Source organism: Mesoplodon mirus, assembly GCF_964341445.2.
Source record: "Mesoplodon mirus genome assembly, chromosome: 4".
Taxonomy (NCBI): Eukaryota; Metazoa; Chordata; class Mammalia; order Artiodactyla; family Ziphiidae; genus Mesoplodon; species Mesoplodon mirus.
The window spans coordinates 188585371-188600236 of record NC_138979.1 but is presented as its reverse complement, the minus strand read 5'-3'; the positions used below and the strand labels follow the sequence as shown (position 1 = coordinate 188600236).

Below are 14866 nucleotides of genomic sequence, written 5' to 3'. Positions count from 1 at the left end.
TATAGGCTTAAACACATTCCAAGAAGAAAGAAAAAGAAAAAGAATCTGCATTTTCTTACTGTCCTTCCCCACATTTTATGATTTTGATGTCCCTTTTTACATCTTCATGTTTATCCTTTTGCTGTTCCTTGTGTTTATCATTGCTTTCACAAATAGGTTTTTTTTTCTTTTTGATCTGTTTACTGGATAATTTAAGGGATTTACTGTCCAATTGTGATTTCCTCCTTCCTATATCTTCTTGCTTCTTTTCTATTTAGAGATGGCCTTTCAATATTTCTTTCAGGATAGGTTTAGTAATAGCTGTATTCTTTTCATTTTTGCTTGTCTGAGAAATTCTTTATTTTTCCTATTCTAAATGATAATCTTGCTGGGTAGAGTATTCTACAGTAGGTTGCAGAGTTTTTTCTTTCAAGACTTTGAATGTATTTTACCACTCCCTTCTGGCCTGCAGTGTTTCTGCAGAGAAATCAGCTGATAGCCTTACGGGAGTTCCCTTGTAATTAACTCTTGTTTTTCTCTTGCTGCCTTTAGAATCCTCTCTTTATCTTTACATTTGTCATTTTAATTATAATATTTCTTAGTGTAGGTCTGTTTGGGTTCATCTTGTTTGGGACCCTCTATACTTCCTGTATCTGGATATCTGTTTCCTGCTTTAGGTTTGGGAATTTCTCAGCCATAATTTCATCAAACACATTCTCAATCCCCCTTTCTCTTTCTTCTCCTTCTGGAATCCCTAGTATGTGTAGATTGGCCTGCTTTATATTATCCCATATGTCTCTTATATTGCTTTCATTTTTTTCATTTGGCTTTCTGTCTGCTGATTTGATTGGGTAATTTCCACTATTCTGTCCTCCAGGTCACTTATTCTTTCTTCTGCATTATTCATTCTGCTTTTCTGCCTTTAGCTCAGCTTTTGTCTCAGCAAATGAATTTTCTAATTTTTCTTTGCTCCTCTTTATAGTTCTAGTTCCTTTTTACAGTAATCTGCATTTCTGTCAATAGCCTTTCTTAATTCTTTCAGTATTTTCATTACTGACTTTTTGAACCTGGTGTCTGTTAGACTGAAGAGGTTTCCCTGTTTGTTCTTTCAGGGGAATTCTCTTGGTCTTTTAAATGAGAGTGCTTCCTCTGCCAATTCATTTTGTTTATGTTTCTCTTGCTCTGTGAGTTTAGGAGAAACAAATATCTACTGTAGTCTCAGAGGGCTATTTATATGCCGGAGCGTCTCTGTGTAGCTTGTGTGGGTTTAATATTTTTTTGGCATGAGGGCTGTTCTTGGTTTGGATGCTTGCTGTCTCCTTCTTCAGCATGTGCTGGCCTGTATCCCCTTGATAGGGGCGTGCAGGTGCATGGCCCATGTGCATGCTCCCAGGGGGGCGGGGCAGCAGTTGGCTTCTGGTCATGGGTCCCTGGTGGAGGCAGCTGGCTGCAAGTACTCTGGGGAGATGGGGCAGTGGTTGGCGCCGGGTTGAGGGACCCTTGGCAGTGGTGGGCTGCCAACGCTCTGGGCAGGTGGGGGCAGTGACCTGCACCTGCTCACAGGACCCTCGGCAGCGCTGGCCCGCACTGCCTCTGAAGTCTGAGATGGCAGCAGCGACTAGTGCCCGCCCCTGGAGCTCTTGCAGGCGGTGCCCTGCTGCGTGAGAGCATGGAGAAAGAAGCTCCTATGGTGGGCCTGTTCCTCTCCTTGTGTGCCCCCCAACAGCTGCACCCTGCCTCTCTGGCAGGCCCAGGCTTCTTCCTGGACTCCCTCATTTGTGGCGCACCACACCCCAGCCCCCTCAGGCTGTCTTCGTGCAGCCAAGCCCGGTCCTCTCCCCAGGGTCTGACCTCCAAAGCCCAAGCCTCAGCACCCAGCCCCTGCCGGCCCCAGTGGACGGGTGTCTCAGACTGTGGAGAGCCTGTCGGCACCGATCCTCTGTGCAGGTCTCTCTCTGCTCTGCGCTCCCCTCTGTCCTGACAGATCTCCCCACCAGTGAGGGGACTTCCCGTGTGTGGAAAGCTTTCCTCTTTCACAGCTCCCTCCCAGGGCAAGGTCCTGTCCTGATTCCTTTCTCTCTTTTTTCCCCCCTTTTTTTTTTGTCCTACCCAGTTACGTGGAGATTTTCTTGCCCTTTTGGAGGTCTGCGGTCTTCCGCCAGCATTCAGTAGATGTTCTGTGAGAGTTCCACAGGTAGATGTATTTTTTATTTTTTATTTTAAAAAGTTTTTTGCCGCACCTCGCAGCATGTGGGATCTCAGTTCCCTGACCAGGGATCGAACCTGCGCCCCCTGCCGTGGAAGCGCAGAGTCTTAACCACTGGACCGCCAGGGAAGCTCCTGTAGATGTATTTTTGATGTGTGTGTGGGAGGTGCGCTCTGTGTCCTACTTCTCCACCATCTTGATCTGCTCCCTCGAGGTTTGCATTTTTCACTGTGGAGATCCAGTTGTTACACCACCATTTATCAAAGAGACCATTCTTTCCTAGTCAATTGCATTGGTCCATTTTCCATAAATAAAGTGACCATAGGCGGAGGAGTCAATTCCAGACTCTGGTAAGACACCGCAGACACACTCTTTACCTGCTGTCAGTTGGTCTGTCTGTCCTGAGCTAGCGCTACATTGTCCTGATTACTGGGCATTCCAGTGAAAACGTGGTAGTGTACGTTCTTCAGCTTTGTTCTTGTTCTTCGAGATCGTCTTGGCTATTCTAGCTCCTTTGCGTTTCAAAATAAGTGTTAGAATCAGCTTGTTGGTTTCCAAGGGGAAACTTGCCGGTTTTTTGATTGGGATTGCATCGAATCTATAGATCAATTTGCGGAGAACTGTGTCATTTACTTATGAAATCTAATAGTTTATAAAGTCTCTCCTTCATTAACACTCATGTGGTCTGGGACTAGACATTATTGCTTCTTTCTTTCCCGTCTTTATGGTCATCATTTATTTTCAGGGCTTTGTTACATTTTTATTGCTGTGTGTTGCTACACTCTCCAGTGAGGTGCTGAGTAGAATGGTGGGATTGGGTGTTCTTGTCTGATTCCTGACAGTGATGGGAAGTGGTCAGTATTTCTCTGTTACTGAGAATGATGTTAGCATTTTGTCACATGCTTCTTTGTATTATTGAAATGATTATATATTTTTTCTGTTTATTTTGTTATTGTAATTAATTACACTGATTGCTTTTGTGAATGTGAAGCTCACCCCACATTTCTGGAATAAATCTCATTGGGTCTCGATGCATTGTTCTTTTTTTGTTCTCTGTAAGAGCTATGTGTGATTTACCTGTTTCTTTAAATGTGTGGAATAATTTACTAGTGAAGCCATCTGGGCTTTGAGTTTTCCTTGTAAGGAGATTTTAATTACAGATACATTTCTTTAACAGGACAATTCTAAATAGGATTTTACTGGGACCACTTAGATTTTCTATTTCTTCTTGTCAGTTTTGGTAAGATGTGCTTTTCAATTTAATATCTGTTTCAGTAATTCAAATTCAGATTTTTTGTCATAGTCTTTCATAATATCCTCTTATGCTTTTAATGTGTTTCCTAGATTTTTAGTGATGTTCTCCTTTTATTCCTGACATTAGTAATTTATGCTTTATCCCTTTTTTTCTTGATTTATCTTGCTAGGAATTCAGCAATTTAGCAATTGTGTTAATCTTTTCAAAGAGTGAATTTGGCTTTGTTGATCTGCTGTCTGTTTGCTCTTTGATTGGGCTCTGTTCCGTATTATTCCCTTTCCTCCACATCTTCTGTGTAGTTCATTATTTTTTGGCTTCTGAAGTTGGAAACTTCATCCGTTTTTCAGGCTTTCTCTTTCTACTATTTGCATTTAAGCTGTACATTTCTCTAAGCTTTGGTCTGGCTGTACCCTCCAAGTGTTGAGATAGCTATTTCTTTGTTTGTTTGTCTTTTGTTGTTGTTGTCGAAGTGTAGTTGATTTACCATGTTGTGTTAGAGATAGCGATTTCTCCTTTTAGTTCTGTGGGGGTTTTTTAAAGTTTTTATTAAAATAGTGTCAGACTTGCAGACGTACAGCAGAGTTGCATATATAGCACCCTGAGCATTCCGGTCCCCAGCTTTCCCGTTAACGCAGACATGGTCCATAACCTTGGCACAGTGATCCATGCTGAGAAGGTGTGGCACGTGGCACAGGGCTGCTGACGACACTGCACACCTGGCTCCCCGTCCCGGTCTGCCCACTCATGCCCTCTTTGCTTCAGGGTCCAGTCAGGGCTCCTGGGCTGCATGTAGCCTCGCCTTCCATAGTCTCCTCCCATCTGTGACAGTTTCTCCCAACCTGGACACATTGGAAGAGTCCTGGGTGGGTGTTTTATAGAAGGTTCCTCAGTTTGAGTTTGCTGTGGATTCTGGGAGGAGATCCCACAGAGACGTGGCACCTTTCTCTTTGCCCCATAGCAGGGCTACCTCAGGTCATGTGACTTGTCACTGGTGATGTTGGCCTAGATCACTGCCAGGGTCCTCCACAAAATGTCTCATGTGTTCCCTTTTTTATTTTTTTGTGGTACGCGGGCCTCTCACTGTTGCGGCCTCTCCCGTTGCGGAGCACAGGCTCCGGATGTGCAGGCTCAGCGGCCGTGGCTCACGGGCCCAGCTGCTCCGCGGCATGTGGGATCTTCCCGGACCGGGGCACGAACCCGTGTCCCCTGCATCGGCAGGCGGACTCTCAACCACTGCGCCACCAGGGAAGCCCTCACGTGTTTCTTTTCCATCCTCTGTCCCTTAGAAGCGAGTCACTGAGTCCAGCCGCACTCAGACAGGGGAGGGAAACTGAGTCCACCTCCCTGGGGAGGGGGATGTTAATGTGCACGCTACTGGAAGATTGCAGGGAGGAACTTGTGGCTGTGCAATACCCGCTTCTCCTTGAAGTCTCGCCTGCTGCTCCCAGTGGCCCTCAGCAGTTCTTTCCTGCAGCAGCGCCTTTTGTGGTAAGGCCCTCATCTCTGCACCATTTGAGTCTTCGGAATTCTGTCAGGTAGCTTTGGCCCTTTCTTGTTAGTTCTGTCAAGTTTTACTTTGTATGTCTTGAAGGTAAGTTATTAAGTCCATACTGTTGCCCACCTTCAAATACAACAGCCAGTTACGTTACCAGCAACATGAGGTTACTCAGGAGAGGCAGGGGAATTGCAGTTCGGGACCCGCAAGCTATGGCAAACCACAGGCAAGCCCTGCAACAATGGAGAGGAGCCTTCCTTTATGGGGGGGGCGCGGGGGAAGGAGGAAGTTGGGCGGGGCTGCTTTGAAGGTTTTCCAGTCTCCATTGGCGGAAAGTGAGAGTTGAGGGTGCGGCAGTTTCTCATTGGCTGGGCTGTTGCTGGGCCGGGAGAAAAGCTTCCTTCCTCTTCCCGGGGCAGCGCACCAGCTTCTTCCTGCCCAGAAGCGCAAAGCAAGCTGGGAAGGAGGGCCTGGTGTGGGAGCGCCCCCTTCAGGGCTTCCCGCCTCCGTTTTAAGCGAGGTTGCCCTTATTAATTTCCACACTGTAGGACTGTTATTTCTTCCGGTGGCGTTCATATGTCCTTATCCCATGCCCTCTTTATTTCTAATAATCCTTCTTGCCTAGAAGTCTGCTCCCTGTCTGCAGGGAGAGGCCTGCCCATGTCAGCTGTGAGCCTCCCTCTGTGGTTTGTCACCTGGCAGCTGCCCTTCTCCTTTGGGGCTGCATTCTGGGAGGGTCCCTTCCTCCAACTCCTAGCTCTCTTTTTATTTTTTATTTATTTATTTATAACTTTATTTTATTTACTTATTTTTGGCTGTGTTGGGTCTTCGTTGCTGCACTTGGGCTTTCTCCACTTGCGGTGAGCGGGGGCTCCTCTTCGTCGCCGTGGGTGGGCTTCTCGCTGCGGTAGCTTCTCTTGTTGCAGAGCACGGGCTCTAGGCGCACGGGCTTCAGTAGTTGTGGCTCGTGGGCTCTAGAGCACAGGCTCAGTGGTTGTGGCTCACGGGCTTAGTTGCTCCGCTGCATGTGGGATCTTCCCAGACCAGGGCTCGAACCCGTGTCCCCTGCATTGGCAGGCGGATTCTTAACTGCTGTGCCACCAAGGAAGCCCCGGACTGTGTCCTTTTAACTACAGCCTATTCATACATTTCTATGAATTGACATCTTTCTAATATTCTGAGGTTATGATGGGGCTAGCAAAGCTCTCTTCTGTTAGCAGTCTGCTTGTGGAGCTTGGTGTTTCTCTCCTTCATGTTGGCGTTTTCTACAGATTCTCAGTTGTTAGTTCATGTTTATACGAATGTAGGTCTTAAATTGAACTCTTTACATCTGTAACCCACCTGGGGCACCCATTGGCTTCCGAGTGCCCCTGGATATGATCATGGGAGTGGCTTCTAGTGTGTCGCTGCATGGGAACGGGTGTGACATGCTAGTGCACTGTGAGTCGGGCCAGCTGCACAGGCCCGGCTGGCACTGTGAAGGTCCTTCCGGCCCGAGGGAGGCTTCCGGGGGAAGCCCTGTGGTGTCGTGGCTTAGCTTCTTGAGCTGGGCCAGGTTAGACCCTCCTTCCACATGTTCCCGGGGCACTTGCCTGCCCGCGTGCTGCTCTGTGTTCATTCTCGTGCTCTCTGCCATCACCACAGTCCTGGAAGGATGCTGTTTGGCCACCGTCTCGAAGGGAGAAGCAGGCCCTATTTTTACAAAATGTCAAAAATTTGAACACCCTATGTGCTAGTGCGTTGCCTTTTTGCATTCATTTACTATTCCAAGGAGAGGAAGCTGTGGTTGGTTAATCAGGAGTCTGTTTTACATGAGTTTGCATTTGTTAATACCATCTTCGTGCATTTAAAAGCTGTGCACACGCCTGCGCCATATGACTCGTTCAGTCTGCCAACTGTGCTGCTGGACTTGCGTGAAATAAAAACTCATTTGGGGGGTGGGGAGTAACTGCCGGTGGGTGCAGGGTTTCCTTTTGGGTGATGAAAATGCACCCAAGTGTGGTAAGGGCCGCACAACTCTGTGAGCGTACGAAACCACTCGCCTATAAACACTTTAAGTGGGCAAATGTTACAGTACGTGAGTTATATCGCAATAGAGATGTTATAACTTACTGTAATAACTTCAAGCCCCCCAGGCTGCTGGGGGGGCCCTGGCCCTTGGTGTGGGGGGTGGGGTGGGTCCTGGCCTCTGTGAGCTCCTCTGGGGAGCACCTCTCTCACCTTCCGTTGTGGGAGCTCCCAAACGCGCACCGAAGAGCTGGCTGGGAGCGAGCCCCCGGCATGAGCAGGTCTCATGTCAGCCGCCCCGTTTACCTCTGAGCTGGCTGGGCTGCGGGGTGGACCGCGTTTGTCCGTCTGGCGTGTCTGGTGTGAGAGCATGCAGTGCTGACGAGGAGCCAGAGCCCAGCCTTCCTGTCTTCCTGTCCAGACGGTCAGTGTGTCGGCTGTTCCCCGGCCTCGGCTCTGGCACGGTGAGCGCAGTCCCTCGTCACTTCAGCCTGACCAGAGGCCTCAGAGCTGCGCGGGCTCCAGGCGAGCTGCGCGGGGGTCAAGAGAGCAGGGCCACAAAGGGCAAGGATGCTTCTGGGACATGCTGACTGCCTGATGCCATGGTCGTCAGGCCCGTCCCTTGGCTGCCAGCCTGCATGCCTGTGGCCAACTCCCCGGGGCGCTGGCTCCCGGGTGCCCACCTTTGGCCGGCGGTCAGTGTTGGCGTGTGTGGGGTGTGGGGGCCAGACCGTTAGCGGACGAGGCTGGAGGAGACACCACACCGCCCTCGCTTCCCTGAGCCCATGGTCCTTGTCAAAGAGTGCAGCAGAATCGGCTCTTAGCTCTCTGTGGGCGAAGCAGAGGTCCCTGTCCCAGTGTAGGGCAGCCTTCGCCAGAGGAGAGAGGGTCTCGGGTGCCAAGGACACTGGGTGGAACTGGAGTCTGTGCTGGGACCTGTCTGCCCGCCGTGCCAACACGGCACATGGAGGTGGGTGTGGGCTGGGCCTGGAGCAGAGACGTAGGAAGCTGTGGATGCTCCGGCTCACGAGGGCAACGCGCTGCCGCGTGCTGGATGGCCCACGATGACCCGCTGGTGTGTGGGCAGCATGTCTGCTTCCTCTCTTGCTGCTGTCTTTTGGCCCATAGCTTCTGAGAAGGCCTTGCTTCAGGAAGAGGTGTGGACGCAGACTGTGGCCTGGGTCAGCTGACATCCTGGCCGTGCGAGGGCCTGTGCCCCTCCCTCCCCGAATCTGCCTCTGCTGCCCATGGCCTCACCGAGGCTGGCGTGGGGGCCTTAGGGAAGGCTGGGTGGGCGTGACCCACCCCCTGGCCGTGGGAGCAGGAGGCAGAGCCTGGGGAGCTCACCCACGGGGAGAGGGCGTTTGAGGTTGAGTGTGTGGAACTTGCTGGCCATATTGTTTAATGGTGTTCAGCACCAGGCTGGCCGGCCAGCACAGAGCCCTTTCCAGACACACTGAGCTCAGGGCCCTTGAGAAGGGCCCTTGCCCCCTGGGCCTGGACCTGATGCCACTCCAGCCTGGAGGAGAGCGTCTCACAGCACGTGAAATAATAGGAAATTTGCATCCAGTGTCCATACATAAAATTTTACTGGAACCCATGCAAAAAGTGAACTTCAAAGTGTAAAAGGAAAAGGGTAAATCTTCACTCTCCATCTCAAATTGCTGAGGCGGTCGTGTGACCCTTTTATTTTTAACAAAGTTGTCAGTTAACGGACAGTTGGGAACCCGCGGTAACGTTTCATGTTGTGTCCTAGGGAGGCGTCAGATCCATCATCTGGGGAACCAGCTGCAGCTGAACCAACACTGCCTGGACACAGCCTTCAACTTCTTCAAGATGGCCGTGAGCAAGCACCTGACCCGTGGCCGGAAGATGGCCCACGTGATCGCGGCCTGCCTCTACCTGGTGTGCCGGACGGAAGGCACCCCGCGTATCCTTTGGTCTGGGGGCCTCTTGGAGGACCCGTCTTGGCTCTTGGTCAGCCTCCCTCTGCTGTCGGGATCTGTGTCCTAGTAGCTTAGTGTTTGTGTTTAATTGGAGCGCCGTGTTGGATTAACCGTCTGGACGGATCCGAGACTTTCAGAGACTGAGGAGCTGGGCAGCTGGGTGCCCGCCCCCCTCGGCCCCTGGGGAGGACTCTTCAGCACCTTCCTGCGGTTGGCCAGTTGTAGCCAGGCCGGTGTCCCGAGGGGCTGCTGACCTTGTCCCCTCCTCCCCAGCCTCGCCTCCTCCGAGAGCACGGTCCTCTGCTCGCCCCTTGTGCCTGGACGCTGGGGCGCTCTCGGCTGCCCTGCAGGCGTTGGTGTGCGTCGGGAACTCTGTCCACCGCGCCTTCCTGAAGAGGGCCTTCTGGGGCTTCCTGGCCCCGCCTTCTGGGGCTTCCTGGCCCCGCCTTCTGGGCCTCTGCTCTCGCTGCCTCCTCGAGTCTCTTCTCCCCTCGCCTCTCCTTGCAGGACCCACGCTCCTGGCCCTGGGTCCTCGTCTTATGTGACAGCACGTGCCCCGTGGCTTCTGAGAACGGGCGCCTCTGAGCATCTGACCTCCTGTGGTTTTCCTTCTGCCCAAGCTTTGGGGATAGTCTGGCAGGATTCTGGGTTGCAGATTGGTCTCCCCAGCATTTGGACAGTGGTGCCCATAGTCTTCCTGCGTCCCGCGCGCCTGTGGAACAGTTGGATGCCCTGGTTCTGGGTCCTCTGTGTGGGACGGCTGCAGTGCTCTCCGGGCTGTAGCACCTCCTGATTGTCTTCAGGCTCAGAGGTCCACGTGCCGTGCCCCCAGCGGCCCTTCCCCCGTGGCCTCCCGTCTCCGGCTTCTGGAGTCACTGTGGCTTCTCCCTTTGTGTCTTCTTTGTTCACTCTGCTGCCCTGCTGACCTGTCTTCTGGTCTCCTTTCCTGTTTCCCACTTACTTACCTTCTGCTTTGGGAGAGTCTGTCTTCCAGCCAGGCCTGCGTTTCTGCTTTCATGGTTTGAGCTGGAGCAGCTCCGTGTTCTCCGCACCCTTCCTTGTGAGGCGGCCCTGCGAGGCTCTCGTGGGAGCGGAGGCCTCTTTGAGCTCTCTCCTCCCCTGCTGTTCCTTCCGTGTGCCGCGCAGGCTTTCTTCGATGGCGGGTGGCCTGGCCGTCGCTCCCGTTTGCATGGAGTGCTGGAAGGGCCCTGGAGACAGTGTGCGTGGGTGGGCGACCCTCAATATCAGAATCTTTCATTAAAATGTCTTTCAGTTTTTGAAAGGTACCGTTTCAGCATAAAAGGAGCGTTTGTTGCTTGAAGGGGTGAAACTGCGCGCCCTGGCGGCCCCACGAGGTGGCGCAGTGGAGCTCCGTCCGTGGTCACCGCCTTGCCCCGCGGCGAGGCCTGCCCCGGCCTGGCTCAGGCGGGGTGGGGAGCCGGGGGGCTGCAGGGAGGTGCGGGCGCTCGGGTCAGGGCCCCGCTCTGCCTGCTCAGCGTGGCCCGGGCCGGAGCCGAGGCCGCAGAGGCGGTCGGGGCGCCTACACAGGTGTACGGGCGGGCGGAGCTCTGGAGACGCTGCCGCTCCGGTCGCTGCCTCGCGCTCCTCCCGCCCCCATGGGGCGAAGGGGCGGGCACCTCGTCCGGGGTCCAGACCTGGCCCCGCCCCCGGGTGGAGGAGAGTGAGCGGGGGCCCAGCAGCCCCGCCCCTCCCGCCCACAGCAGCCCCCGCTGGCTCACACCCTAGGGGTGGGTGCCTCCCACACGGTGGAGCGGCGTGCCGCCTGCAGAGGAACGTGACCCTGGACGCGGCGCCCCGTGGAGGAGCCGCACTGGAGGCCGCACGTTGTGTGATTCCCTGAATACCAAACGTCCAGATGAGGCAGATCCAGACAGAGCAGATCCGTGGGTGCCGGGGACTGGGGGTGGTGACGGGGGCGGGGGTTGGGGGGGTTTCTTTTTAAGGGATAAAAATGTCCTGAAGTTAGATTATGGTGGTGTTTGCATAGCTCTGTAAATAGACTAAGAACCATTGCAGTGTACACGTTGAACAGGTGCATTTGTGGCCCTGACTTTGACCTTGTGAAGCTGTTAGAGATGAGACAGCGGAGTGCGGGGAGTCCAGCGCTGTGGCTGGTGGGCCTGCCGGTGGTCCCCTCAGGATGGCCGTTTGGGGGCGGCGGGGGGGGGCACAAGTGTGACACGGTCCTCTCTGTCTTCTTCTGGTTGACGGCACTCCCCTGCCCCCATCCCCCAGCGGCGTCCCCAGACTTGCCCTGGCCAGGCCTGAGCTCCCACCCGCTTCCTGCTCCTTCACCCTCCCGGCTGCCTGGCTTGCTGTGTCCACCGCCGCCAGTGCCACCTCCTTTCCTTTCGTGTAAATTCCGAGCCCCTAGAGCGCATCTGAAGGCTTCATTCACTCTCCTCTCCTTGCCCCAGGCTGCCTTGCTGTCTCTGCTGCCTGGGGCTGCACCGGCCCTGCAGACAGCGCCTCCCCTCCGCGCCCCCCCCCACCCCGCCCCGACCCACAGAGGGTAAAGCCCTCGCCCGGGCAGGCTGAGGAGAGACCTGCTCTCTAGACCGTCCGTCCCTGTGTGGGCATTTGGCAGAAACTTTCAGGCTGTGAGCAGACACCCCTGTTGCTGCCAGGCCGGTGACCCAGCCAGCGCGTCTTCCCGAGCTGTGTGTCCAGATTGTTACTGCAGCTTTTAAAAAATTTATTTATTTATGTATTTTAAAATATTTATTTATGTATTATTTATCTGTTGTGGCTGTACCAGGTCTTAGTTGCAGCACGTGGGATCTTCTGGGTGGCCTGTGGGATCTGGTAGCGTCATGCGGACTCTTCGTCGTGGCATGCATGCGGGATCTAGTTCCAAGAGCAGGGATCGAACCCGAGCCCCCTGCATTGGGAGTGTAGAGTCTTAACTACTGGACCACCAGGGAATCCCCCCCCTTTTTTTTTTAACATAAACCATCTTCAAAGTCCCTATTGAATTTGTTACAATATTGCTTCTGTTTTATGTTTTGATTTTTTTGGCCTTGAGGCATGTGGGATCTTAGCTCCCTGACCAGGGATTGAACCCGCACTCCCTGCATTTGAAGGCGAAGTCTTAACCACTGGACTGCCAGGGAAGTTATTTATTTATTTATTTATTTATTTATTTATTTATTTGGTTGGTTGCACTGTGTCTTAGTTGTGGCAGGCGTGCTCCTTAGTTGTGGCTCGTGGGCTCCTTAGTTGTGGCTTGCCAGCTCCTTAGTTGCAGCACGTGGGCTCCTTAGTTGTGGCATGTGAACGTTTAGTTGTGGCATGCATGTGGGATCTAGTTCCAGGACCAGAGATCGAACCCGGGCCCCCTGCACTGGGAGCGTGGAGCTTTAGCCGCTGCGCCACCAGGGAAGTCCCATCGCAGCTTTTCGTGAGACACATCCATGGGAGGTGTGTCTTGGCCCGCAGCTAGTTTTTAAGTCTCTGGTATTGACTGGGTGCCAGCTGAGCTGCCAGCAGGCCTGTGTATGAGCAGGTGAGCCCTAGCAGTGGTCTAGGCCAGGAGGCTGCTGTTACCTGTCACCCTTTCTGTGTAGAGCGTGCCCGCGGCCACAGCCGTGTCCTGCCCACCGCGACCTTCAGATCTTCTTCTCTCCCAGGCTTCAGACGCCCGGGGTCTTGTTAACAGCGGGTTCTGGTCTGCAGATCTGGGCGGAGGGGGGGGCTTCCAGACTGAGCTTCAGTCCCTCTCCTCAGGTTCACCTGGGGATCTTCTTTCTTGGTGGGCAGTGCAGCTGGGGACTCCCTTCTCCCCAGCCTACCATTACCTGCTTCCCTCCGCCCCTCCCCCTCTGCTTCCCTTCCCAGGGACAACCTAAGAATTGAAGAGAATTTTTTTTAAATAAATTTATTTATTTATTTTTTAATTTTTGGCTCTGTTGGGTCTTCGTTGCTGCGCACGGGCTTTCTCTAGTTGCGGCGAGCGGGGGCTACTCTTTGTTGTGGTGCGCGGGCCTCTCATCGCAGTGGCTTCTCCCGTTGTGGAGCACGGGCTCTAGGTGTGCGGGCCTCAGTAGTTGTGGCCCATGGGCTTAGCCGCTCTTCAGCATGTAGGATCTTGCTGGACCAGGGCTCGAACCCGTGTCCCCTGCATTGGCAGGCGGATTCTCAACCACTGCGCCACCAGGGAAGCTCTAAATAGACTTTATTTTTAAGAGCAATTTTAGGTTCACAGTGAAATTGAGAGGAGGGTACAGAATTTCCCATAGCCCCCAGTCCCCACACGTGCACAGCATCACCCAGGATGGACATCCTCTAGAGCGGTGCATTGTTACCAGTGGTGAACCCACAGTGACACCTCATCATCACCCAGAGTCCCTGGTTTGTTTACCTTGGGGCTTACTCTTGGTGTTGTACATTATGTGGGTTTGGGCGAATGTATAATACGATGTTATGTATCTGTGGTATCATGCAGAGAGTATGTGGTCAAAAGAAGGCCTCAGGGTGGCTGATTAGCATTTATCAGCAGGCCCTCAGCATCACTGGGCACAAGAGGAAGTTGCAGATTCAAACCCACGACAGGCAGACATGGAGAGGACCGCCCAGTGTTGGCCAGCCTCGGGCCTCTGGAGCTCTGTGACCTGCTGGCCAGTGTGTCCTGCCTGCCAGCGTCCAGTGATGCTGAGCATGGGCACACCCTGCGGTCCAGCAGGCACGTCCTGGGCCGAGGCCAGGGCTGGGCATCTGCATGGAAGGTAGTCTCCCCGTCCTGGCTGCCCTCCAGCTCTCGGCAGTATCTTTTTTTTTTTTTTTTTTTTTTTTGCTGTACACGGGCCTCTCACTGTTGTGGCCTCTCCCATCGCGGAGCACAGGCTCCGGACGCGCAGGCTCAGCGGCCATGGCTCACGGGCCCAGCCGCTCTGTGGCATGTGGGATCCTCCCGGACCGGGGCACGAACCTGCGTCCCCTGCATCAGCTGGCGGACTCTCAACCACTGCGCCACCAGGGAAGCCCTCGGCGGTATCTTTTGATGATGATGTTATATCTAAAAATACAAAATTCAGTGAGTAATCTTACTAATTGAACTTTGGGATCTCTTGTTTTGTTTTCTTTTTCTTTTTAAAAAAATTTTATTCATTTATTTATTTTTGGCTGCGTTGGGTCTTCGTTGCTGCATGCGAACTTTCTCCAGTTGTGGCTAGCAGGGGCTGCTCTTCTTTGCGGGGTGTGGGCTTCTCATTGTGGTGGCTTCTCTTGTTGCAGAGCATGGGCTCTAGGCGCACGGGCTTCAGTCATTGTGGCTTGCGGGCTCTAGAGTGCAGCCTCAGTAGTTGTGGCGCATGGGCTTAGTTGCTCTGTGGCATGTGGGATCTTCCCAGACCAGGGCTCAAACCCGTGTCCCCTGCATTGGCAGGCAGATTCTTAACCACTGAGCCACCAGGGAAGCCCTCTTGTTTTGTTTTCTTAATGTGTACAGTTGTGTCTGCTGCCAGTTTTAGTTGCTCCCTTCTGATCTGTATGCCTGTCATGTGTTTCTCTTGGCTGTCTGCACGCCTGTGGTGCCCTGTGGGGTGTGAAGGGGTGAAGGGGGGCGGGGCGTCCTTGGCTCTGTCCTGGCTCTGGAGAGCGTTTCCAGCCCTTTGCCTTAGACGTCTGCTCTAAGATGCCTTTATCAGGTAACAGGTTGGAGGTGTTTCCTTCTTCCTAATTGCCAGGAGCTTTTATAGTGAAGGGTGTTGAGTCGTCTATGTATGTATTGGTATGATCATCATGTGGGGTTTCTCCCCTTAATCTGCACCGAGGTGAATTACACTGACTGATTTTTTTTGGGGGGGGGGTGCCATGCCACGCGGCTTTCAGGATCTTAGTTCCACGACCGGGATCCAACCTGGGCCCCCTGCAGAGGGAGCTTGGAGTCCTAACCATTGGACCACCACACTGACTGATTTTTAAGGTTAAACCACCCTTTCACACCCAGATGTGGTCAT

The 14866-nt window shown here is 53.2% G+C and overlaps 1 protein-coding gene across 4 annotated transcripts in view; it reads left to right on the top strand.

Annotated features, from left to right (window-relative positions):
• The window catches only part of BRF1 (BRF1 general transcription factor IIIB subunit), a 71307-nt gene that overhangs the window by 18254 nt on the left and 38187 nt on the right, over positions 1 to 14866 (top strand). For 3 of the 4 annotated variants that reach the window (XM_082618989.1, XM_082618987.1, XM_082618988.1), the window contains exon 3: positions 8699 to 8872. The exons of the other annotated variant lie outside the window; for it this stretch is intronic. In XM_082618989.1, the coding sequence (XP_082475115.1) occupies positions 8699 to 8872 (174 nt within the window). The remainder of the gene's footprint in view (positions 1 to 8698; positions 8873 to 14866) is intronic. 4 annotated transcript variants of the gene reach the window in all.